Here is a 24,319-nt window from a genome sequence, read left to right on the forward strand (position 1 = left end):
AACTACTAATGCATTATGGTACTTTTCTAGTTGTTGCAATTATTTTATCCTCATTGTTCATAAGCAAAACCCTAGAATCTTCTGAAAGAATTATTCATGTCCCATGAATAACCACAGAAATTTATCATAACTAAACGAACAAAAGTCTAATCCCCACAAAAAAATGAGGTGTTGATCTACAAGGAAAACCCCTGTCTCAGCAATATATAAATGTGGGTCAAATGTGCTGATATCACATGTCATTGGTTTCTATACAATATAAATACCTTCCAGTTACCCAGACCACGTCAGGCAAAGAGGCTTCAGAGGAAATCTTAAGGCTACTGGACAACTCTTTCTTCCTTATGGTACAAGGTAACATCTTTTCAATGATAAATTTTATTATCTTATAAAAGATACAGGCAGTCACGACAGTCATACATTAAAGAATTTCGTTAAATCCATTGGCAATAACATATTTTAATCCACTTTCATAGTTTGGAATGTGTTTTTATTTGATTACTTAAATATTATTTTATATGATTGCATATATGTACATACACAAAATTTTAAAAATATACTGGTACTGATTTATACTAGGGCCTTAAAATAGCTAACGACTGAAAATAAATTATAGAAATATAGTGACAAAATTTCTACATTGCCATTAATTCCTTATTTTTGAAGCTATTCTACAAACATGCATTCGTCCTTCCTTCTTTCATATTTTTGCAATGTAGATAGGGAAAATTAAGGGAAGCGTAACCATTTATTGGGGGGGAACATGGAGGACGCGGCCTGCCTAGGAGACAATAATATTTATATAAACTTCGTCTTCATATCACCCCCTTGAAGTCTCTCTTCCCATTTCAAATATTGTTTAACTTTGAAGGTGGATTTTTTTTTTTGTCAACTTCCTTTTTTTCTGTGGTTGGCAGTTTGGTTCTGGAGAGATTCTCGGATGGTATTTCACAGGTCTAGGAGAGTTAAATATGTGTTGTTATTTCTGTCTTGATATCTGTTTTTTAAAATTCATTTATAATAAAATATTTCAGATGGCAGAGTTAACTTTCATAATAAACATTTACCACAAATGACACCTCTTATTCATGCAAATGAGTCAATTAATACACTCTTTGAAAATTATAGTATTCTGCTTATGGAGAGACATAATAATTATATTTCCATTTCTATTCAAAATGCCTCATCTCCCTTCTCTTCCTTCAAAACAACATAAAAAGGCATTTTATACATCATTGACAGCTTGAAATTTTTCTTGTTTGTGTAAAAGATAACAATGATTGAAATGAAATTTGCTATGTTTCAATACAGAACAGAAAATCTCATACCTATGAAAATCTATCAGTAAATCAAATAAATAGTTGGCCTCATAATGTATAGGATTAGATACTACAAATACCCACTTATAAGATAGTTATAATATCTACCTATCAAGGTCATTGTGAGAATCAAATGAAATAATAAATATTAAAATGCTGTGCTTTAAAAGCAATTCATAGACTATACTGACGTTCCTTTAAACTCACTGGGAAAATATTCCTAAGTATTAAATGTTTTATATAGTATTTGTATGCTTGCATGTGTGTATATTTAGAACCTGATTTGAGTATAACTACCATTCCAAGACAATTTCATCATAATCTGTGTTTTGATTATTTAACATCCTCCAGAATCCCTACTCTATAGATCTTTTGGTTCCAAACATGTGGTCTTTTAATAGGAAGCTCCTTAGTAACATGCCTGAACCAGTGTCAGACTACATAGCAGGTAAATGCTCCATATTTCCTAAGTTAGGAAATGATACTCTTGTGCACCAATGGTAGATCAGTATTAGCGCAATAGCTAAAAGGTGGAAACAACTCAAATGTCCATCAGCACATGAATGGATAAACAAAATATGGTATATCCATACAATGGAATGTTATTATTCAGCCATCAGAAGAAAGTACTGGTACATGTTATATTGTGGATGAATCCTGAAAACATTATGCAAAGTGAAATGAGCCAGACATAAGAAGACAACTATTGTAGGATTCCACTTAGAAGAAATATCTAGAACAGGCAAATTCACAGAGAAAGAAAGTAGATTAGAGGCTATCAGAGAAGGAGAAGGAAAAGGAGAAGGAAAAGGGGGGTTATTGCTTATGGGTACAGAGTTTTTGTTTGGGATGATGAAAAAATATTGGAAATGGATGGAGAGGAGGGTTACACAACATTGTGAATGTTATTATTGCCATTGAAATGCATGCTTAAAGATGGTTTAAATGGCGGCAACAGCAAAAAGAAATATTCTTGATTTATTCACAGATATAAAGATGAAAGTGGTGTTCCTAGTCGCTTTCCTTTTGATCACAGCTCACTGTGCACGAGTAAGCAAACTTTTAATGTGTTTTTCTGCAAATTAGCCTGGTTTATACATTCTGAGCTTGTAAGTTGCATTCAACCCTCAAAAAAAAAAAGCTTTTTTCTATCCGAGCAACAGTCCCTACTATAAAAAGTTTCTTTGAAGCTGAAAGCAGCTCTTTCAACCTATTTTGAAAGAGCCTGATGGAAAAGCAAGAGATTTGAGTAGAGGATGGTGGGGGAAGCTCTCCTGACCTGATAGTAGAGCACTAGTCCCCTACCTTGGTTGCACTCTGGAATCACTTGGGGGAACTTGAGAAAATACTGATACCTGCATGCCATCCTCAAATATTGGTCTGAGTTAATCTGGATGTGGCCAAGGCATCAGGTTTTCCAGGTGATTATTTCCATGGGCAGCTAAGATGTACGACCACTGCTTGCAAGAGTGGCACTTTCAGGGGTCCTTGATGAACTTTAAGACAACCAGAAGCCTGGAGGTAATAGGTAAACACGACTAAAACTCAAGTCGTTATTGTGAGCAGAGGAAAGTAAGTAGGGCTGAGAGGATTACTGGAGAAAATATGTCCTGGTATTAAAAAGGATTAGTAAGATGATTGCTAACTAACATATGCAAGATTTATTCATTCATTCTTCAAACAACCTATTTTTGAAAATCTCCAAGAGATGGGTATTCATGCTAAGCACAAGGATTGCAAAAATAATGACACACAGTCCTTACCATGAGAGAACTCAGAGTCCAGACTTCCTAATGTATTATTAATGTCATAACAAATTTCCTCAAGGCCTCAGAGCAAACAAAAAAATTGCTCTTTGCTTTTCAATTTTCACAGGTAAGAGAATTTCATTATGGAATTTACCATCGGCTGAGCTTACAGGTACTTGCTTTTTTTTCCCCTTTAACTAAGTCAGGATTTATTTACTGTTTCTAGAAAGATATGATTTAGGGAGAAAACTTTTGATGTTTTCAAAAAGTAATACTTTTAGGAACATTAAGTACAATTCAATTTTTTCCAAGTTTCTCCAAAAACTAAAACTCTAAGGCAGAAAGCATAGATAATAGACTGGCATAGCTAGGAATTCTGTAAGCAATCCCTGCTAACTGGGGAGAATAATCTCCAAAGAAATAGACCCTCTTCAGGCCTGTGAAAGTTATCACCACGGGCCATGAGTCACTATCTTGGTAAACATCATCCTTCTCAATACAAAATCTGTACAACTATTTCTCATTTGCAAATAAGAGGATAATAAAAGTCATGAGATTTATTTTTTTACCAGATTTGCAAAATCATATTTGATTAAAAATCAACTAAATAAAACCTTCACTAAGTATCTTGTTTTTTCAACACACTATTATGTCTTTGCTTTTCAGAGGGTCAAAGAATGGCCGCATATTGAGTGTTACTGTATCACATTGTAAATTTAAATGCATTCATTATGATGTCTAAAATTCCTCATGTAAAATTTCATGTATTAAATTATATTAGAGGACTTTGTCTCAATTGACAAATTTGCTTTTTTTTTTTTTACCAAGCAAGCTCTGAGGTGGATACGTGTGAGTTTTGTACTGATTGCCTTTAGCATAGAATTTGGTCTACATATTGTATCCTTTTGGGATATTTCTTGCTGCTCCGCATCTCCTTGAAGATACTTGGAGCATCTTTGAAAGCTCAGGTCTCTGAACACCGCCAGCGAATGTGCAAGTCTGATACAAAGAGAATTATCAATGCGCACAGTTCTCTGCTCCTCTTGTGGGCTCTCTATCTCCTGTTCCTTTTGTGGTCTGAAAAAAAGAGTAGAGATAATTCACTGTGTTCTTAGGTCCCCTGATTGTTTCTCCCACTAGAGTTAAATGTGGAAAACTCTTTGGGCTATTGCTCATCTCAGACAATCCTTTTTTAAAAAATGCAATTTTTTTAGATAAAGTCACATACCTATCATCATCCAATGTGTAGAATCAGTGGCTCACAGTATCATCATATGGTTGTGCATTCATCACCATAATCAATTTTTGAACTCCAAAACAAACATGTATAAGAATAAAAATATAAATGAAAAAAACACAAAACACCCAAAACATCCCATGTCCCTCATCCCTCTATTATTTATTTATTTATTTATTGTCCTTGGTTTTTAACTCATCTATCCATACACTAGATAAAGGGATTGTCAGCCACAGGGTTTCACAATCACACAGTTATATAGTTATATACTTAAATAATTGTCTTAAGAATCAAGGCTAGTGGATTACAATTCAGCAGTTTTAGTTATTTCCTTCCAGCTATTCTAATACACTAAAACTAAAAGGCATATCTATAAAATGTAAAGAATAACATCCAGAATGACCTCTTTATTTGAAATCTCTCATCCACTGAAACTTTATTTTATTTCATTTCTCTTCCTCCTTTTGGTCAAGAAGGCTTTCTCAATCCCACAATGCCAGGTCCAGGCTCATCCTTGGGAGTCATGTCCCACATTGCTGGGAAGATTTACATTCCTGGAAGTCATGCACCATGGGAGAGAAGGGCAGTGAGTTTACCTGCTGAGTTGGCTTAGAGAGAGAGGCCACATCTGAGCAACAAAAGAGCTTCTCTGGGGGTGACTCTTACCCATAATTATAAGTAGGCCTAGCTTCTCCTTTGCATGAGTAAGTTTCATAAGGGCAAGCCCCAAGACGTAGGACTCATTAGCAAACTCTTAGATCTCTTTTCTTCTCTATGATTCCCCAGTTAACATGACAACACACTTCTTTATATAATCTCCTCAAAACATTAAAAAATATATTTGAGCTAAAACAAAGTTTTCTAACAATTAGATGTCACATAGCTGTTGTTTTTTTTTCCTTACAGCAACTTCGGAAGTTTCGTGAACTGTGTATCTGTGTAAGTTTTCACTCTTGGTTTTTCCACCCTTAGGAAAACTTGATGGAGATTGAGGGCTTGGACATGAAGGGAAAGACAGGAAATCTGTGTATTTGGTTGTCATAATAGTGATTTCCTTTCCAGTTTATAACTTCTTTTTAATAAAACTCTAAATCATTATTTATGAATTAAGAATGTTCTTCATTCTAAAAATCTTGTTAATTGATTGAAGAGCAAAAGCTTGAGAATCTGTCTGAAAAATTACAATTTCTCAAAAATGTTGAAGACAGTTGTTAAACAATAATCCTGACTTCCATTACATGTTTCCTGCTAAAAATATTTAAGAAAGAAATTGTTCATTTTAAATATGCATAACTTTGACTTTAAAAATACCTTTATGTGTATGAGGAATGGAATGATCACATGTTAATGTTTTAGTTTGTTTGTTGTTGTTTTTTAATTAATAAATACATTAATTAAAAAAAAAATCTTTATGGGCCAGCCACGATGGCTCAGCAGGCAGAGTTCTCGCCTGCCATGCTGGAGACCAGAGTTTGATTCCCAGTGCCTGCCAATGCAGAAACAAAAAAACAATAAATAAACAAATAATATATATGTATATATATATATATATCTTTAAAATATTTTTCCTGATTTCTGGTTTTAGAAGTTTTACAATAATATGGAGTTATTTTTTTTCTATTTATCTTGCTTGGGAATGGTGTCTTAGTGCTTCTTTAATTTGTGGGTTGATGCCTTTCATCATTTTTTGAAAATTAGTAGCCATTATCTGATCAAATGTTTCTTCTGCCCTATCTTCTATCTTATTTTCTTAAATTTCAAGTCCACTATAGACCTTTATTCTGATTGTCATATATCTCTTAGGCTTTGTCTACGTTTTTCACCTTTTCTTTTTGCTTGGCTTCACTGTGTATACTTTCTTCTGAACCATCTTCCAGATCGGTATCTGTCTTCAGTTTTATTTAATCCGCTGTTTAACTAGTTCTAATTTTAGTTAGAAAAATTTTTCATTTCAAATTTCTGTTTAAGTCTCTTACACCGTTTCCAATTCTCTGCCGAAGTCTCCATCTTATCTTTTTAATTTCGTGAGCACTTCAATCGCAGTGATTTTAAAGCCAGTCAGGTAACCCCAGTTTTTGGATCTCCTGTGGGTTTTCTTCTGTTGTCTACCTTTTCCTTTTGGTTTCCAGTTAAGCTTTGTCTTTTCGTATGCTTTGTATTTGGGGGAGGGAAGAGACTAGTTATTTTTTTATTGAGTGGTGAATATTGTTTATGAGAAATCATACCAGCACCTTGAGGTTCTAGATGAGGTTATTTTCCTCCAGAAAGGATTCATTTCTGTTTCACAGCATTCAAGACCACCTTAATTCAATCGGAAACTGAGATGGTTTGAATAAGTCCCTTTTTCACCCTAGATCTTACTCCTAGGGCAAGATCTAGGATTCTAACCAAAAGACTGGTTACTTACTAGGCCCCTTTCTCTCTGGCAGCCCTTTAACTCTAAATTTTATCCCCCAGTCCTAGAGTTTGTCATAAGCTCTGCTCAGCTTCTCAATCTGTCAGCCACTACTTTGGAATTGCCAGTTGGCTTGAATAGAATAGTAGAGCCAAATGCCTCTGTGGAATTCTTGCCTTACCACAATCTTGGGTCCATAAAGCCTCACTCTCTTAGAATTTTGATACCTTCAAAAAAAAAAGATGCTTTTAAAAAATATTTTGCAAATGTACTAAGAAATGATGATCATACATCTATGTGATGATATTAAGAATTACTGATTGCATATGTAGAATGGAATGATTTTTTCTAAATCCTGTGTTAGTTAATTTTTTTTAATTAATAAAAAAAATATTTTATCCAATTATTCCAGTTATTGTCATCAGGAAAAACAGCTATAACAATCTGGTTAGAAGCAGAATGCTTGATTCTCTTTTTAAACACCAAATCAAACTTTCAAAATGTCATTACTTGCCATATACATAAAGAGAAATTAGAGAACATTGGTGATAAGTTATTGAATCTAAAATAAATATATATGGGATAAGTTGAAAATAATTCCCTCCCTCCCTATATGATTAGAAAAATATTTTACAAGTAATCGCAATGAATTTTTACATGTTGAGTATATATACATGCATTCTTGTTTTGATTTTTTCTTTATCAGAGAAAACCACCGGTCAACAGAAGAACTACTGTGGGCCCTATGCCAACAGTTCCACCAACAGTAGAAACTGAACCTCCTTTGACTCTAACTCCACCAGTCCCTCTTACCGGAAACAGACGAGGAGATTCATGATTAATGAAATTCTTCAGGAACTTCATAGTCAAAAGCAGCTTCTTCCTCCTCCAGGCCTTGTTTAATACACAGTTGAAGATTGAAGATGTAATCCTACTGCTCCATGTATCACAGTGTGTCCTTTCCAATATCCTGGTTTTAATGGGAATGCTTCATTAAAAAAGTTTTATCATTGTTCCTAAGAGAAATGTTTTTTCTATCATTAAAGAAGAATGACGGATTAAAAACACAGGCATGGGGTCTAGGAAATAGAGCCTCTTATTTTCTGGGCAGTCATATGCCTAGTTTAGAATCAGGGGTAACAAAAAAGGAGGAGAATGACATGGGGCGGGCAATGCCTGAATTGGCCATATTTTGGGAGGGGATGGGTGAGAGAAAGATTCCATCCTCAACCTACATCCTGGACTACTTGTGATGGCTCCTGCAAGAGAAGATGGTGTTTTGAACCTTTTAGCTGGGAGAGACATTTATAAGCCTTAATGAAATGCAATTAAAATTTCTTTTTGCCTTTTTTGGGAGACAAAATTACAATGTTCTCCTTAATCTGTGTATAGAAACGTACATAGTAAAAAGAAAAAGAAAGGATTTTGCAAATGTTTACTCATTCTCCATCTCTATAAATATGCAGTCCACCTTTCAGGAAAGTGATCAGTAACCTTGGCACATCTTACTTAAGGGCAAGATCACAGCCTATTTGTCCCTTCTGCTTACATGCCAAGTCATTGTGTGGCATTCATGGGGTCTTTAGCATCATTTAGAAAGTTTCCCGAAGGTCTCTCATTACAATTGGTTGCAATAGGGTCACACCTAAAAGTCAAAAGGAATAGAGTTAGTGCAGGAGAGGACATGCATCCATTTCATAGAAACTAAAGTCTGAGCTTTGGAAGGACCTCAGAGACCCTTAAATCAGCATCGTCTAGTAGCTCATTAGAAATGCACAGTATCAGGCTCCACTGAAGCAGAGTCTACATTTAAACATTGTCCCCAATCTCTTTAAAAGCAGTTATCTACCTGAACACCTATATTGGCAGAGAAGTCACTCTAGGCAACATAGCCCATTCCATATTCCTTTTTTGCATAGCTTTGACCTTGGGAAAGCTATTTCTTATAACAAGTTAAAATTTTGTCCTAGGCTTACTCTTTGGGGCCACAATGAATGAATCTAATCTACCTTCTCATTGATAACTCTTCAGTTAATTGAAGATAATTGTCACAGTCTGTAAGTTTTCTAAACTAAAATTCCCCAGTCCTCCAATCCTCTCTTCGTGGCATGGTTTGGTTTCTCCCAACAGCTTGGAAGTCTTCTCTGACTATTCTCCAGGTTTTGTACTGTTGCTACCCCCAGGGTGGTTTTCTGAATTGCATATAATCCCACAGAGGCTATCTGGAAAACGATAAAAATGGGATGACTACCCTCTACATTCTAGATTATGGTGGTTTGGAGCTGTGTACCTAGAAAGCATGTTTTTAAACTTTACCCATTCCCGTGAGCCCGTTGTAAGTAGGACTTTTGATGAGGTTATTTTAGTTATGGTGTGGCCCAGGATGGGTCTTAATTCTCTTACTGGAGTCCTTTATGAGAAGAACGATACTCAGACAGAGAGAAAACTACAGAAGGCAAAAAGCTGAAGGTCAATGGAGCCGAGAGAAGGAAGGAGAGGCCACCATAGTCATTGCCTTGTGACAGAGGAGCCAAGGACCGAGGAGCACTGCCACCCAGCCCCGGAAAGCAGCACCTTGATGATGTCTTGTTTTTGGACTTTTTCCTGGCCGCAAAACTGTGAGCCATTACGTTCCTATTGTTTAAACTATCCCTTTGTGTGGTATTTGTTTGAGCAGCCAAGGAAACTGAAACATACATTCTATGTCTATTCATCTGATCTAAGGCTATAACTGCCTTTTCAAGTAACCACTAAGTTCTTTTCTCATGTTGCTGATAAAATATAATTGATTTCTCCTGTACCTGTTCTCTTCAAAAGAATAGGACTTCATATTTACCTCTGTAAGAATTTATGTGATTAGATTCAACCTTCTGATACGCAGAGATATTTTTGGATCGTGTTCTATCATTCACTATATTTGAGTTCAGTGTCAAACATATGTCTTAATTTTCTCTCTTTATTCACTGGCTTGTTCAACAATTTTCCACTATCTCCGCATTTTGAAGCACTGAGAGAACAGAAGAGAATGAGCCAGGGTGGGTCTATCTTTATGGGATTCTCACTGTTTTGAAGCACTATTTACTATAACCTGGGAGGGTGCTATTAAAAAATAATGAAATATATTTGAAGATGCATCAAGACACCTTCAGGACTATGAATTATGGTTCATGACAAAAGCACTGAGAACAAACACAAGACATAGTAAAACATATTTTCAGGGCTAAAAAAGGATACAGTTGCATTCATTTGAAAGCTGGAGGCCTCAAGGGAAATCTCTACCTAGCACTTCCCAATCCTGGCTGCAGATTTGACTCAACTGAGAATCTTTTTAAAAATACAATACTAAGGCCCCATCCGAGACCAATTAAATTGAATTTCTGGAAGTGGAAGGAACCAGGGGTGAATATTATAAAATGCCATAGGGCTGGGAATCACAGGTCAGAATGGATTCTCAGAAGTGCAGCTGTGGGATGCTCCTGACTCCCACAGAGGAGGGCTTAGCCACCAGACCCTGAGACACAGCTGGGTGAAGAGCTGTGGGGTGGAGGTGGGGCATTATTGTAGCCCTCCCTAACTCTTACAGCTTGCAGCATCTTCCCAGTGTGTTAGATTACAAGGTCTGCTAATGCCAAGGCCAAGGGGCAGGTTTCTCCAACTTCCTCTGCTACCAGAGACATTTTCATGCACATTTGTGCTAATCCAGTTTTTTCTCTAGAAATCTCTTTTGGATGCATTCCTTGCAATATGCATATGTATACACTTATTCTCCACTCATCAAACATAACAGAGAAGATTTCTGTTTGCCTGATAATTGTTGAAAGCAACTAAGGAAATAAGATAAGCAAGCATTGTTTACCTCCTGAAGCAGAAGAGCTTTTACAATTAACATCATCCAGATTTAGACTTCTATATAGCAAAATTATATGTGAGAGAAAGACGGGCACCCTAAAAGATATACCTCCTGAGATCATTTAATTAGAATTTGACTTCTGCCTTATAATTTTCTCTGGCTACAATTATGAGTTCTTATCACAATTTTTTACTTTTTATTGGAAAAAATAAAACTGGCACACACGACATTTCACTTTACTTGTCTACAGGATTTGGTTCTGTTTGTTTTGAGGGGCTCTCTGAATTTTAGTTCTCTGGCCTGACAAAGTTCCTGAAATTTACATCTCCCCTCTCACGCTTGCAGAGGGAATTATCACCCTGTATGATTTTGTGCAATGAGAGGTGGTGTGGTTGGCTGCAAAGCCAGGGTTTAGCAAATTTTTCCAAAAACAAACCTTGGGGAAATGGGAAACAGCCACAGGGAGAAGCCCAAGAAGCCAGGAGAGGCCACTGTGTGTGCTGCCTTGTGACAGAAAAACAACCAGCCCCAGAACAACCTGTTCTTCCTGCAGAAGCACTGCCTTGCAGATGCCTTGATTTTGGACTTCTCCTAGCCTCAAAACCATGGGCCAATAAATTCCTGTTGTCTAAGCTAACCCGTTGTGTTCTCCTTCTGGAGGGGAAGAACGTCTAGAAACTCCTTCTGCTGAAAAACGAACAGATACGTGAATTCGACGAATCTTTTCTTCAGATAATGCCCATTTTCAGGGAAAGTGTAATGAAGTTTTTTTCAGGAAGTGGTTCCCCATCACGCAGAATGGGAGAAAGCTGGAGAAGTGAGTAGGGAGCTGTTCTAGGTTGCTAGCTGCCAGAATGCGATACACCAGAAATGGAACAGCTTTTAAAAGGGGGAATTCATTAAGTTGCAATTTTACAGTTCTAAGGCCATGAAATTGTCCAAATTAAAGCAAGTCAATAGAAATGCCCAAATCAAGGCACCAACAAGAGGTTACCTTCACTTAAGAAAGGCCAATGAAGTTCAGGGTTTCTCTCTCAACTGGAAAGGCACATGGCAAACATGGCGATGTCTGCTAGCTTTCTCTCCAGGCTTCTTGTTTCATGAAGCTCCTCAGGGGTGTTTTCCTTCTATCTCTCCAAAGTCTCTGGTTGCACAGGCTCTGTCTTTGGATCTGTGGCTCTCAAAAGAGACTCTCTCCAAAATGTTTCCTGTTTTAAAAGATTCCAGCAAACTAACCAAGACCCACCTGGAATGGTGGAGTCATATCTCCCTCTAATCAAAAGTTAATACCCACAATCGAGTGAGTCACATCTCCATGGGAACAATCAAAAAGCTCCCAGAGGGTGGGGCCAAGATGGCGGCTTAGTAAGGTCCGAGCGTCTTAGTTCCTCCTCCAGAGCAACTACTAGGTGAACAGAAACAGTGCAGAACAGCTCTCGGGGCCACGGCAGGGAATGGACACACAGCGTACACCACTCTGGACTGGCTAGACTGACTGCGAGACTCTTCTGCGGTGAGATCCCCGAAGGGCGCGCGATTCCCTGAGCAGCGGCAGCTGGAGGCTGGAGCTCCTCCCTCCCTCCTTCCCGGGCCGGCTGAGAGTCTCGGAGAGGCAAGTTTCCCAAGCCGCGGCGGCCGGCGCCCCTCTTTTGCGGGCGGCTTCCTGGACCGGATACGAGTCTCGGATCAGAGGGCTACCCAAGCCGCGGTGGCCAACAACTGGCACCCCTCCCCCGCGGGTGGCTTCCTGGTCCGGTGGCGAGTTCCCCAGGCCGCGGCAGCCGGCAACCGACACCCCTCCAGGGAGTGGAGGGAATTTCCGACAGTGGCAGGGACTGGGTCGAACCAAACACCAATAGGGGCATTAATAAAGGAGCCACAGAGTCCCCTCTAGCCGCGGCGGCTGACGCCCCCACCATGCACGGCCCCCCGGACTAACTGAGAGAATTGGATCGGAAATCCCCAGGCTGCGGAGAACAGTGACTGGGGGGATCCCTTCCAAACACGTGAGACAAACGTGTGCCACGAGCGCCACCTACTGGGCAGGATAAGAAAAACAGAACCCAGAGATTTCACAGAAAAATCTTACAACCTGTTGGGTCCGACACCCAGGGAAATCTGACTAAATGCCCAGACGCCAGCAGCAGAAGATAACGGATCATGCTCAGAAGATTAAAAATATGGCCCAGTCAAAGGAACAAACCAATAGTTCAAATGAGATACAGGAGCTGAGACAACTAATGCTGAATATACGAACAGAAATGGAAAACCTCTTCAAAAACGAAATTGATAAATTGAGGGAGGACATGAAGAAGACATGGGCTGAACAAAAAGAAGAAATAGAAAAACTGAAAAAACAAATCACAGAACTTATGGAAGTGAAGGATAAAGTAGAAAAGATGGAAAAAACAATGGATACCTACAATGATAGATTTAAAGAGACAGAAGATAGAATTAGTGATTTGGAGGATGGAACATCTGAATTCCAAAAAGAAACAGAAACTATCGGGAAAAGAATGGAAAAATTTGAACAGGGTATCAGGGAACTCAAGGACAATATGAACCGCACAAATATACGTGTTGTGGGTGTCCCAGAAGGAGAAGAGAAGGGAAAAGGAGGAGAAAAACTAATGGAAGAAATTATCATTGAAAACTTCCCAACTCTTATGAAAGACCTAAAATTACAGATCCAAGAAGTGCAGCGCACCCCAAAGAGATTAGACCCAAATAGGTGTTCTCCAAGACACTTACTAGTTAGAATGTCAGAGGTCATAGAGAAAGAGAGGATCTTGAAAGCAGCAAGAGAGAAGCAATCCATCACATACAAGGGAAACCCAATAAGACTATGTGTAGATTTCTCAGCAGAAACCATGGAAGCTAGAAGACAGTGGGACGATATATTTAAATTACTAAAAGAGAAAAACTGCCAACCAAGACTCCTATATCCAGCAAAATTGTCCTTCAAAAATGAGGGAGAAATTAAAACATTCTCAGACAAAAAGTCACTGAGAGAATTTGTGACCAAGAGACCAGCTCTGCAAGAAATACTAAAGGGAGCACTAGAGTCAGATACAAAAAGACAGAAGAGAGAGATATGGAAAAGAGTGTAGAAAGAAGGAAAATCAGATATGATATATATAATACAAAAGGCAAAATGGTAGAGGAAAATATTATCCAAACAGTAATAACACTAAATGTCAATGGACTGAATTCCCCAATCAAAAGACATAGACTGGCAGAATGGATTAAAAACAGGATCCTTCTATATGCTGTCTACAGGAAACACATCTTATACCCAAAGATAAACATAGGTTGAAAGTGAAAGGTTGGGAAAAGATATTTCATGCAAATAACAACCAGAAAAGAGCAGGAGTGGCTATACTAATATCCAACAAATTAGACTTCAAATGTAAAACAGTTAAAAGAGACAAAGAAAGACACTATATACTAATAAAAGGAACAATTAAACAAGAAGACATAACAATCATAAATATTTACGCACCGAACCAGAATGCCCCAAAATACGTGAGGAATACACTGCAAACACTGAAAAGGGAAATAGACACAAATACCATAATAGTTGGAGACTTCAATTCACCACTCTCATCAATGGACAGAACATCTACACAGAGGATCAATGAAGAAATAGAGAATCTGAATATTACTATAAATGAGCTAGACTTAACAGACATTTATAGGACATTAAATCCCACAACAGCAGGATACACCTTTTTCTCAAGTGCTCATGGATCATTCTCAAAGATAGACCATATACTGGGTCACAAAGCAAGTCTTAACAAATTTAAAAAGATTGAAATTATACATAACACTTTCTCGGATCATAAAGGAATGAAGTTAGAAATCAATAATAGGCCGAGTGCCAGAAAATTCACAAATACATGGAGGCTCAACAACACACTCTTAAACAACCAGTGGGTCAAAGAAGAAATTGCAAGAGAAATTAGCAAATACTTCGAGGCGAATGAAAATGAAAACACAACATATCAAAACTTATGGGACGCAGCAAAGGCAGTGCTAAGAGGGAAATTTATTGCCCTAAATGCCTATATCAGAAAAGAAGAAAAGGCAAAAATGCAGGAATTAACTGTCCACTTGGAAGAACTGGAGAAAGAACAGCAAACTAATCCCAAAGCAAGCAAAAGGAAAGAAATAACAAAGGTTAGAGCAGAAATAAATGAAATTGAAAACATGAAAACAATAGAGAAAATCAATAAGACCAGAAGTTGGTTCTATGAGAAAATCAATAAGATTGATGGGCCCTTAGCAAGATTGACAAAAGAAGAAGAGAGAGGATGCAAATAAATAAGATCAGAAATGGAAGAGGAGACATAACTACTGACCTCACAGAAATAAAGGAGGTAATAACAGGATGCTATGAACAACTTTACGCTAATAAATACAACAATTTAGATGAAATGGACGGGTTCCTGGAAAGACATGAACAACCAACTTTGACTCAAGAAGACATAGATGACCTCAACAAACCAATCACAAGTAAAGAAATTGAATTAGTCATTCAAAAGCTTCCTAAAAAGAAAAGTCCAGGACCAGACGGCTTCACATGTGAATTCTATCAAACATTCCAGAAAGAATTAGTACCAACTCTCCTCAAACTCTTCAAAATAATCGAAGTGGAGGGAAAACTACCTAATTCATTCTATGAAGCCAACATCACCCTCATACCAAATCCAGGCAAAGATATTACAAAAAAAGAAAACTACAGGCCAATCTCCCTAATGAATATAGATGCAAAAATCCTCAATAAAATTCTAGCAAATCGTATCCAACAACACATTAAAAGAATTATACATCATGACCAAGTAGGATTCATCCCAGGTATGCAAGGATGGTTCAACATAAGAAAATCAATTAATGTAATACACCATATCAACAAATCAAAGCAGAAAAATCACATGATCATCTCAATTGATGCAGAGAAGGCATTTGACAAGATTCAACATCCTTTCCTGTTGAAAACACTTCAAAAGATAGGAATACAAGGGAACTTCCTTAAAATGATAGAGGGAATGTATGAAAAACCCACAGCTAATATCATCCTCAATGGGGAAAAATTGAAAACTTTCCCCCTAAGATCAGGAACAAGACAAGGATGTCCACTATCACCACTGTTATTCAACATTGTGTTGGAGGTTCTAGCCAAAGCAATTAGACAAGAAAAATAAATACAAGGCATCAAAATTGGAAAGGAAGAAGTAAAACTATCACTGTTTGCAGACGATATGATACTATACGTCGAAAACCCAGAAAAATCCACAACAAAACTACTAGAGCTAATAAATGAGTACAGCAAAGTAGCAGGTTACAAGATCAACATTCAAAAATCTATAGCATTTCGGGCGGGCCGCGGTGGTTCAGCGGGCAAGAGTGCTTGCCTGCCGTGCCGGAGGACCCCGGTTCGATTCCCGGCCCCAGCCCATGTAAAAAACAAACAAACAAACAAAATATAATAAAACAAGAAAATGTTTAAAAATGTTTCCCTTTCTTCCTCCCTTCCTTCCTTCCATCCTTCCTTCCTTCTCTGTCTTTCCTTCCTTTCCTCCCTCTCTCTTTAAAAAAAAAAAAAAAAAAAAAAATCTATAGCATTTCTATACACTAGTAATGAACAAGCTGAGGGGGAAATCAAGAAATGAATTCCATTTACAATTGCAACTAAAAGAATGAAATACCTAGGAATAAATTTAACTAAAGAGACCAAAAACTTATATAAAGAAAACTACAAAAAACTGTTAAAAGAAATCACAGAAGACCTAAATAGATGGAAGGGCATACCGTGTTCATGGATTGGAAGACTAAATATAGTTAGGATGTCAATCCTACCTAAATTGATTTACAGATTCAATGCAATACCAATCAAAATCCCAACAACTTATTTCTCAGAAATAGAAAAACCAATAAGCAAATTTATCTGGAAGGGCAGGGTGCCCCGAATTGCTAAAAACATCTTGAGGAAAAAAAACGAAGCTGGAGGTCTCGCGCTGCCTTACTTTAAGGCATATTATGAAGCCACAGTGGTCAAAACAGCATGGTATTGGTATAAAGATAGATATATCGACCAATGGAATCGAATAGAGTGCTCAGATATAGACCCTCTCATCTACGGACATTTGATCTTTGATAAGGCAGTCAAGTCAACTCACCTGGGACACAACAGTCTCTTCAATAAATGGTGCCTAGAGAACTGGATATCCATATGCAAAAGAAGGAAAGAAGACCCATATCTCACACCCTACACAAAAGTTAACTCAAAATGGATCAAAGATCTAAACATTAGGTCTAAGACCATAAAACAGTTAGAGGAAAATGTAGGGAGATATCTTATGAATCTTACAATTGGAGGTGGTTTTATGGACCTTAAACCTAAAGCAAGAACACTGAAGAAGGAAATAAATAAATGGGAACTCCTCAAAATTAAACACTTTTGTGCATCAAAGAACTTCATCAAGAAAGTAGAAAGACAGCCTACACAATGGGAGACAATATTTGGAAATGACAGATCAGATAAAGGTCTAGTATCCAGAATTTATAAAGAGATTGTTCAACTCAACAACAAAAAGACAGCCAACCCAATTAAAAAATGGGAAAAAGACTTGAAAAGACATCTCTCAGAAGAGGAAATACAAATGGCCAAAAGGCACATGAAGAGGTGCTCAATGTCCCTGGCCATTAGAGAAATGCAAATCAAAACCACAATGAGATATCATCTCACACCCACCAGAATGGCCATTATCAACAAAACAGAAAATGACAAGTGCTGGAGAGGATGCGGTGAAAGAGACACACTTATCCACTGTTGGTGGGAATGTCAAATGGTGTAACCCCTGTGGAAGGCAGTTTGGCGGTTCCTCAAAAAGCTGAATATAGAATTGCCATACGACCCAGCAATACCATTGCTGGGAATCTACTCAAAGGACTTAAGGGCAAAGACACAAACGGACATTTGCACACCAATGTTTATAGCAGCGTTATTTACAATTGCAAAGAGATGGAAACAGCCAAAATGTCCATCAACAGACGAGTGGCTAAACAAACTGTGGTATATACATACGATGGAATATTATGCAGCTTTAAGACAGGATAAACTTATGAAGCATGTAATAACATGGATGGACCTAGAGAACATTATGCTGAGTGAGTCTAGCCAAAAACTAAAAGACAAATACTGTATGGTCCCAATGATGTGAATCGACATTCGAGAATAAACTTGGAATATGTCATTGGTAACAGAGTCCAGCAGGAGTTAGAAACAGGGTAAGATAATGGGTAATTGGAGCTGAAGGGATACAGACTGTGCAACAGGACTAGATCCAAAAACTCAAAAACGGACAGCACAATAATACCTAATTGTAAAGTAATCATGTTAAAACACTGAATGAAGCTGCATCTGAGCTATAGGTTTTTGTTTTGTTTTTTTGGTTTTTTTTTTACTATTATTACTTTTATTTTTTTCTCTATATTAACATTCTATATCTTTTTCGGTTGTGTTGCTAGTTCTTCTAAACCGATGCAAATGTACTAGGAAACGATGATCATGCATCTATGTGATGATGTTAAGAATTACTGATTGCATATGTAGAATGGTGTGATTTTTAAATGTTGGATTAATTTCTTTTTTTCCGTTAATTAATAAAAAAAAAAAAAAAGCTCCAAGAGAGCAATATTGAATGAGGATTAAAGGATGTAGCCTTTCTGGGGTCTACCATAGATTCAAACTGGCATGGGAGCTTTGGGAAAAAGCTGGAAAACAAGGACGGCTTGGTGTCCACATCGCAGAACGTCATGGTGGTACTGGCGGGGACTTCTATTCAGTAGCCGTGGTCTCGGAGGAACAAGCACATTCAGACTGTACTGGCCCAGGTTTTACTATTCATTCAGAATTTGTTATGCCCCACATTGCAAACTATGGCTCAGAAGAACAGATTCAGCACTTCATCCCTCAGATGACTGCAGGTGAATGTATTGGTGCCATAGCAATGACAGTGACTGGGGCTGGAAATGATTTGCAAGGAGTAAAAACAAATGCTAAAAGGGATGGAAGTGACTGGATTCTCAGTGGAAGCAAGATGTTCATGACAATCTACACGACTTCCAGGGGTGTGGACCCTCCTGGCAACGTGGGATAGAAATCCTAGAATGAGCTGGGATTCAGCATGAAGGGATTGAGAAAACCTTCTCGACAAAAAGGGGGAAGAGTGAAATGAGACAAAATAAAATGCCAATGGCTGAGAGATTCCAAACAGAGTCAAGAGGTTATTCTGGAAGTTATTCTTACACATTAAATAGATATCACCTTTTTTAGTTAAGGTGTAATGGAAAGGCTGGAAGGAACCGCCTGAAACTGTAGAGCTGTGTTCCAATAGCCATGTCTCTTGAAGATGATTGTATAATGATAGAGCTTTCACAGTGTGACTGTGTGATTGTGAAAACCCTGTGTCTGATGCTCCTTTTATCTACTTTATCAACAGATGAGTAAAACATATGGATTAAAAATAAATAAATAATGGGGGAACAAATGTTAAAATAAATTTAGTAGATTGAAATGCTGGTGATGGGTGAGGGGAGTGGGGAGGGGGTATGCTATGTACGAATTTTTTTCTTTTTTCTTTTTATTTCTTTTTTTGGATTGATGCAAATGTTCTGAGAGGTGATCGTGGTGATGAATATACAACTATGGGATGATATTGTGAGTTATTGTTTATATATCAAGAATGGAATGATATATGGTAAGAATGTTCGTGTTTGTATGTTGTTATGTTTAAGAAAAATTTAAAAATGAAAAAAAAAAGATGCTCATCACTAATGGGTGGCAGAGTGATGTGACTGTGGTGGCAGTGAGCACTCATGAAGCTCACTCCCCTGCCCACGGCATTAGCCTTTCCCTGGTGGAAAATGGAATGAAAGGATTTATCAAGGATGAAAGCTACATAAAATGGGATTAAAAGCCCAGAATACTGCAGAATTTTTCTTTGAAGGTACACAATTGCCAGCTAGTGCCCTACTTGGAAAAGAGAATAAAGGCTTCAATTGCCTCATGAAAGACCTTCCACAGGAAAGGCTATTGATTGCTGAGTAGCAGTTTCAGCCAGTGAATTCATATTTGAGGAAATCAGAAACGACGTTAAACAAAGAAAAGCTTTTGGAAAACAGGTTGCACATATACAGATGGTGCAGCATAAGCTAGCAGAGTTAAAAACACATATTTGGGTAACTAGAACTTTTGCAGAAAGCTGTCTCCATCTGCATGAAATGAAACATCTGGACTCTGCCACTGCTTCCATGGCAAAATATTAAGCATCTGAGTTACAAAACAGTGTAATTTATGACTGTGTACAGCTCCCTGGAGGCTAGGGATGCATGTGGTAGTACCCAATTGCAAAACCTTATGTGGATGCCTGAGTTCAGCCAATCTATGGTAGTACCAATGAAATAATGAAGGAGCTGATTGCAAGAGAGATTGTCCATGACAAGTAGACATCTGCTCACATTTGAAACTCTATTACTGTTAATCTAGTTTTAAATCTACTCCAGAAAAAATGTGACCTGGTACAGGGTAATACACTAATCATGTTTTTATATGCTTTTTCTCTAGAGAAATAAATCCATATAACCATAATAGTCACACAGTGAAAAGAGAAATCTTTGAATCTAAAGATCCTTAAATTCTTCAATTTCAGGTTTAACCTTTAATTTTTTATATAGCTAAAAGTTAAAGATTTTCTGCGGCCATAATGCTGCATTCATCCCTAAGATTTTTAAAACAGACATTATTGCTTGATGCTTTAATATAGAGGCAGAATAAATTTTTGTTGAGATACTAGAAAATTGCTAATATAGTACATTAATTTTTATAGGGAAGTATAAATATAATTTAGAATGCAGTAATTTTAGGTTTTTGCTCCAAATTCCACAGAATAGTGGTTCTACTCACACCACCTCCCTAACATTTCTTCAAACAGTAGCTTATGCAAAAAGTCCCTGTTAACACTGATGAATGCCGAGCTACTCTGGTTGAAGCAGGAAGCCTTCCTATCTTACTGCCTTGGAATCTCAAGGACTTGGCTCAAGGACTTGGCTGAGCATTTGCCTCACATCAACTAGAGAGTGCCCTTGGTTCCCTCAGCTTCTGACACATGGGCTTTCAACAGATTTCCATTTCAGTTTAAATTATAGGAGAACACAGAGGACTCCATCTGTTGCTTCTTATTGAAACGGAGCTCGAAGGATATTAAGGAATGATGAGAAAAAAAGAAAGAGAGAGACAGAGAGGGAGAGAGGGAGAGAGGGAGAGAGGGAGAGAGGGAGAGAGGGAGAGAGGGAGAGAGGGAGAGAGGGAGAGAGGGAGAAAGGGAGAGAGGGAGAGAGAAAGAAAGACAGAAGGAAGGAAGGAAGGAAGGAAGGAAGGAAGGAAGGAAGGAAGGAAGGAAGGAAGGAAGGAAGGAAGGAAGGAAGAAAGGAAGAAAGGAAGAAAGGAAGAAAGGAAGAAAGGAAGAAAGAAAGAAAGAAAGAAAGACACAGATGGGCTCAGGGGGTCTGAAGCTTGAGTTTACTACAGACAGACTTCAGACAATTTTATTCTTAATCAGATCCTGGTTATATACCACAGGATGACAATAGGCATGCATGCATTTCCTGAGGGAGCAAAGTTCTTATCTTTCAGTGTTCTTCATACTTAACATAACCATTTGGGATAAACATTCTCTCCCTCCCAGACTGCTCTACATAACAATCTCCACAGTTTACTGCCTGCCATCCTGAGGCCAGCTGCTTCCCACAAATTCTGCAGGTCTTGTTTTAACCCTTGGCTCCTACATCCATCATGTTGTAATTTCAAGATTTTGGTATATTTTATATATACCGAAAGCAATGGCTTTTATTTGGGGACCACATACTTTATTTAATTATTTTAACAAATGTTTTGTCTCTTCTATAAACCAGAAAGAGATTAAAAGTACAATGGTAAACGAAACTGGCAAGATCCTTGTTAATTAAAAAAGTGAATAAGTGAGTAGTAATAAACAAGATAATTCTAAGTGGTGATAAGTTTAATAAAAGAAATAAATAAAAATAACAAAATGAGGGAATGACTTTTAATTTGAGACTTGAAGTATAATTATTATTAAAAAATAAATCATTAATTTAATTTGTAAAAAGCAAACAAACCCTGAAAAAAGACTATCACTCCTTATCTGATGTCATGTTGTATAAGGCTTTCTGTCTAGAAGACACACTTTACATTAATTCTTCACCAGGGGCATTTCATGAGTTGAAAGAATGCCTTGTTGAGGTGCTTTCAGATGGAATCTCCTGCTTGTTGTAGAAAACTCCGGTGGTAGCAGGTCAGCCTTAAGTCTAATTTATTTTGGGTTTACAGGCCACTTCAAGCATCAAGAGAGCTGGTGTTTATAACAATTCCTGTGGGGCATGCAACACGAAAGGGCCACTGGAGAGGCTTCCGTGGACCCTGGAGTGACTGCGATCGAATAAGGTAGAAAAATATTTTAGAATTTTTATGTTTTTAAATCTTACACTTTTAAACTTCTTTTTTTGGTGAATTATATAATGTACATAATATATATTGTTTTGGTTTGCTAAAGCTGCTGGAATGCAATAAGATGTGGGTTGAGTTTTACAACAAGGATTCATTAACTTACAATGTATAGTTCTTAGGCCAAGAACATGTCCCAACTCAAGGCATCAGCAAGGCGATACCATCTCTGAAGATGGTTACCAGTGAGCTTGGGCTTCTGTCTCAGGGAGCAAGGCACATGACACAGTCTGCTCGTCCTTCTTGTCCAGGTTTCATTGCTTCCAGCTTCTGGCTTCAGTGGCTTCCTCTCAGCTTCTCTAGTGTTTTTCTGTGACCATTTCTTAATTTCATGTCTTTGTTTCCTGTGTGTCCTTTATTCTCCTATAATGGACTCCATCAAGAGGATTAAGACCCACTGTGGGGCAAGCCTCAGCCGAAATAACCTAATCAAAAAGTACCACCTACAGTAGGTTGACACTCACAGAAATGGGTTAAAGGAATGTGATCTGGGAGTGCAGTGGTAGAATTCTCACCTGCCATGCGGGAGACCGGGGTTCAATTCCCAGTCCATGCACTTCCCAAGAAACAAACAAGCAAAACAAACACAAAAATTCAACAAATGATGCTGTAACAACAGGATAATCACATGCCATACAGTGTACAAAAAAAAAGAAGACATGCTCCTGCTTGAGGTACATACAGCCCCCAAACCACCACATATACAGTATGGCACGCATAGAACTGAATAACTAAATGAGTAGACATAGAGATGCACACTCAAAAAATTTTATTGGTGATATGCTGGCTAAAAAAAAGGGGGGTGGGGATGGGATTCCACAGTTGTAGAAGGTCCTGCTACATTTCTGTGTCATTTCAAATTTGAAGGATAAAAGAAATTTTGAATGGTAAAACTAGTCACAATATATGTATTTCTATTTTGCTGAACCTCTAGAAGAGAAGGTGTAGTTTAATAGCAGAGCTAGAGAAGAAGACAAATCAACTCCAAACCTCCAAGATCTATTTCTGAAAGTTAGAATTTATTGGACAAAGGAACATTTTACTTAAATTACCTACTCTAGCTTTCTAAAGTCATTCCAGCCAAGTATTTTTTATATTTATCACAGCAAGTAAGTCATACTTATTTAAACATTTACTAGCTATTAAAACTTATTTTGTAGCATTATTGTGAAGATCAAATGAGATAATTTATTGTCTTTTCTGTAAAGACAGCTCAATGAGGATTAGCTTTATTGCTATTATTATTATATCATTTCATGGCATAACTCCACTTGGCCTAATTTTCTTAAGGTGCTCCTCCAGATTTTTTGGAAGTCTTTTGGGAACATGAGAAGATTATCTATTCTCTCTGACACCTTTTCTAGACTGCCCTGGTCTCACTTTCCATGGTCCCTGACCAAACATGGGCATTAAATTCCCTCTGATGTGGAACACTCTTATTGAGCAGATTCTTTGTAGTTCACTTGCTTTTCCTTCAGAAGGGGCTGTCATAACTGGCAAGCCTAGCAAACTTTTTCAATAAAAGGTAACATCTTTCATTCTTTCATCTTGGAATTAGTGCAGTGGATCTGAGTGTTTGGGTTTGAATCCTGGATCTTCCCTTCATAGCCAGGACCTTGGGTAAATTGCTCAACCTCTTTGTGCCTCAGTTTCCTCATCTATAAAATGGAAATAGAAATGGTTCTTAACTCAGAGTGCTATTGCAAGAAGGGAGTGAGTGAAATCAGTGAATGAATTTGAAAGAGTGTCTGCAGCCTGGTAAGTGTGAGATGTGAAATACGGCATATTATTATTATTATTATTATTATTATTATTATTAGCTATAACCATGATGTAGGGAGTGGGCAAAAAAAATCACTTTAGAGGACTTCCGGGAAGATAGTGGAATAAGATAGGCTGAGTTCACCCCTGCTCCAAGTAACAGAGAAGTGACAGAAAAAAGGCCAGTATAGCAGTTCCAGGATACAAATGACCTAGGGGGTCTTCTACACTACATGGGGAGGTCCTGGATGAAAAAGCTGAGGAATTGGGACACAGAACCGGGTGAATGGGCTCCATCCAAACTCCACCAGGGACAAGAGGCCATGCTCAAGAAAGTGCCTGCCACCACAGCTAGCTTGGGATATCAGCCCCCTCAGCTCTGCAGCCCAGGGCTCCCTTGGGGAACCCAGAAGCCAGTAAATGAG

At 37.9% G+C, this 24,319-nt stretch overlaps 1 protein-coding gene and 1 pseudogene across 1 annotated transcript; both read left to right on the plus strand.

The window, feature by feature from the left end:
* The first annotated feature begins 236 nt into the window (after nucleotides 1–236).
* LOC143668218 (endotoxic shock protective protein U9-ORF-like) lies at nucleotides 237–7,743 on the plus strand. Its single transcript, XM_077142808.1, has 5 exons — nucleotides 237–354; nucleotides 2,308–2,369; nucleotides 3,195–3,239; nucleotides 5,211–5,243; nucleotides 7,406–7,743. The coding sequence occupies exons 1-5, from the start codon at nucleotides 237–239 to the stop codon at nucleotides 7,535–7,537; spliced, it is 390 nt and encodes a 129-aa protein (XP_076998923.1). The 3' UTR covers nucleotides 7,538–7,743.
* Nucleotides 7,744–7,901: 158 nt separating this feature from the next.
* On the plus strand, nucleotides 7,902–20,059 carry LOC143668219 (long-chain specific acyl-CoA dehydrogenase, mitochondrial-like; annotated as a pseudogene).
* The last annotated feature ends 4,260 nt before the right edge of the window (nucleotides 20,060–24,319 follow it).

Source organism: Tamandua tetradactyla, chromosome 24 (genome assembly GCF_023851605.1).
Source record: "Tamandua tetradactyla isolate mTamTet1 chromosome 24, mTamTet1.pri, whole genome shotgun sequence".
NCBI classification, from domain to species: Eukaryota; Metazoa; Chordata; class Mammalia; order Pilosa; family Myrmecophagidae; genus Tamandua; species Tamandua tetradactyla.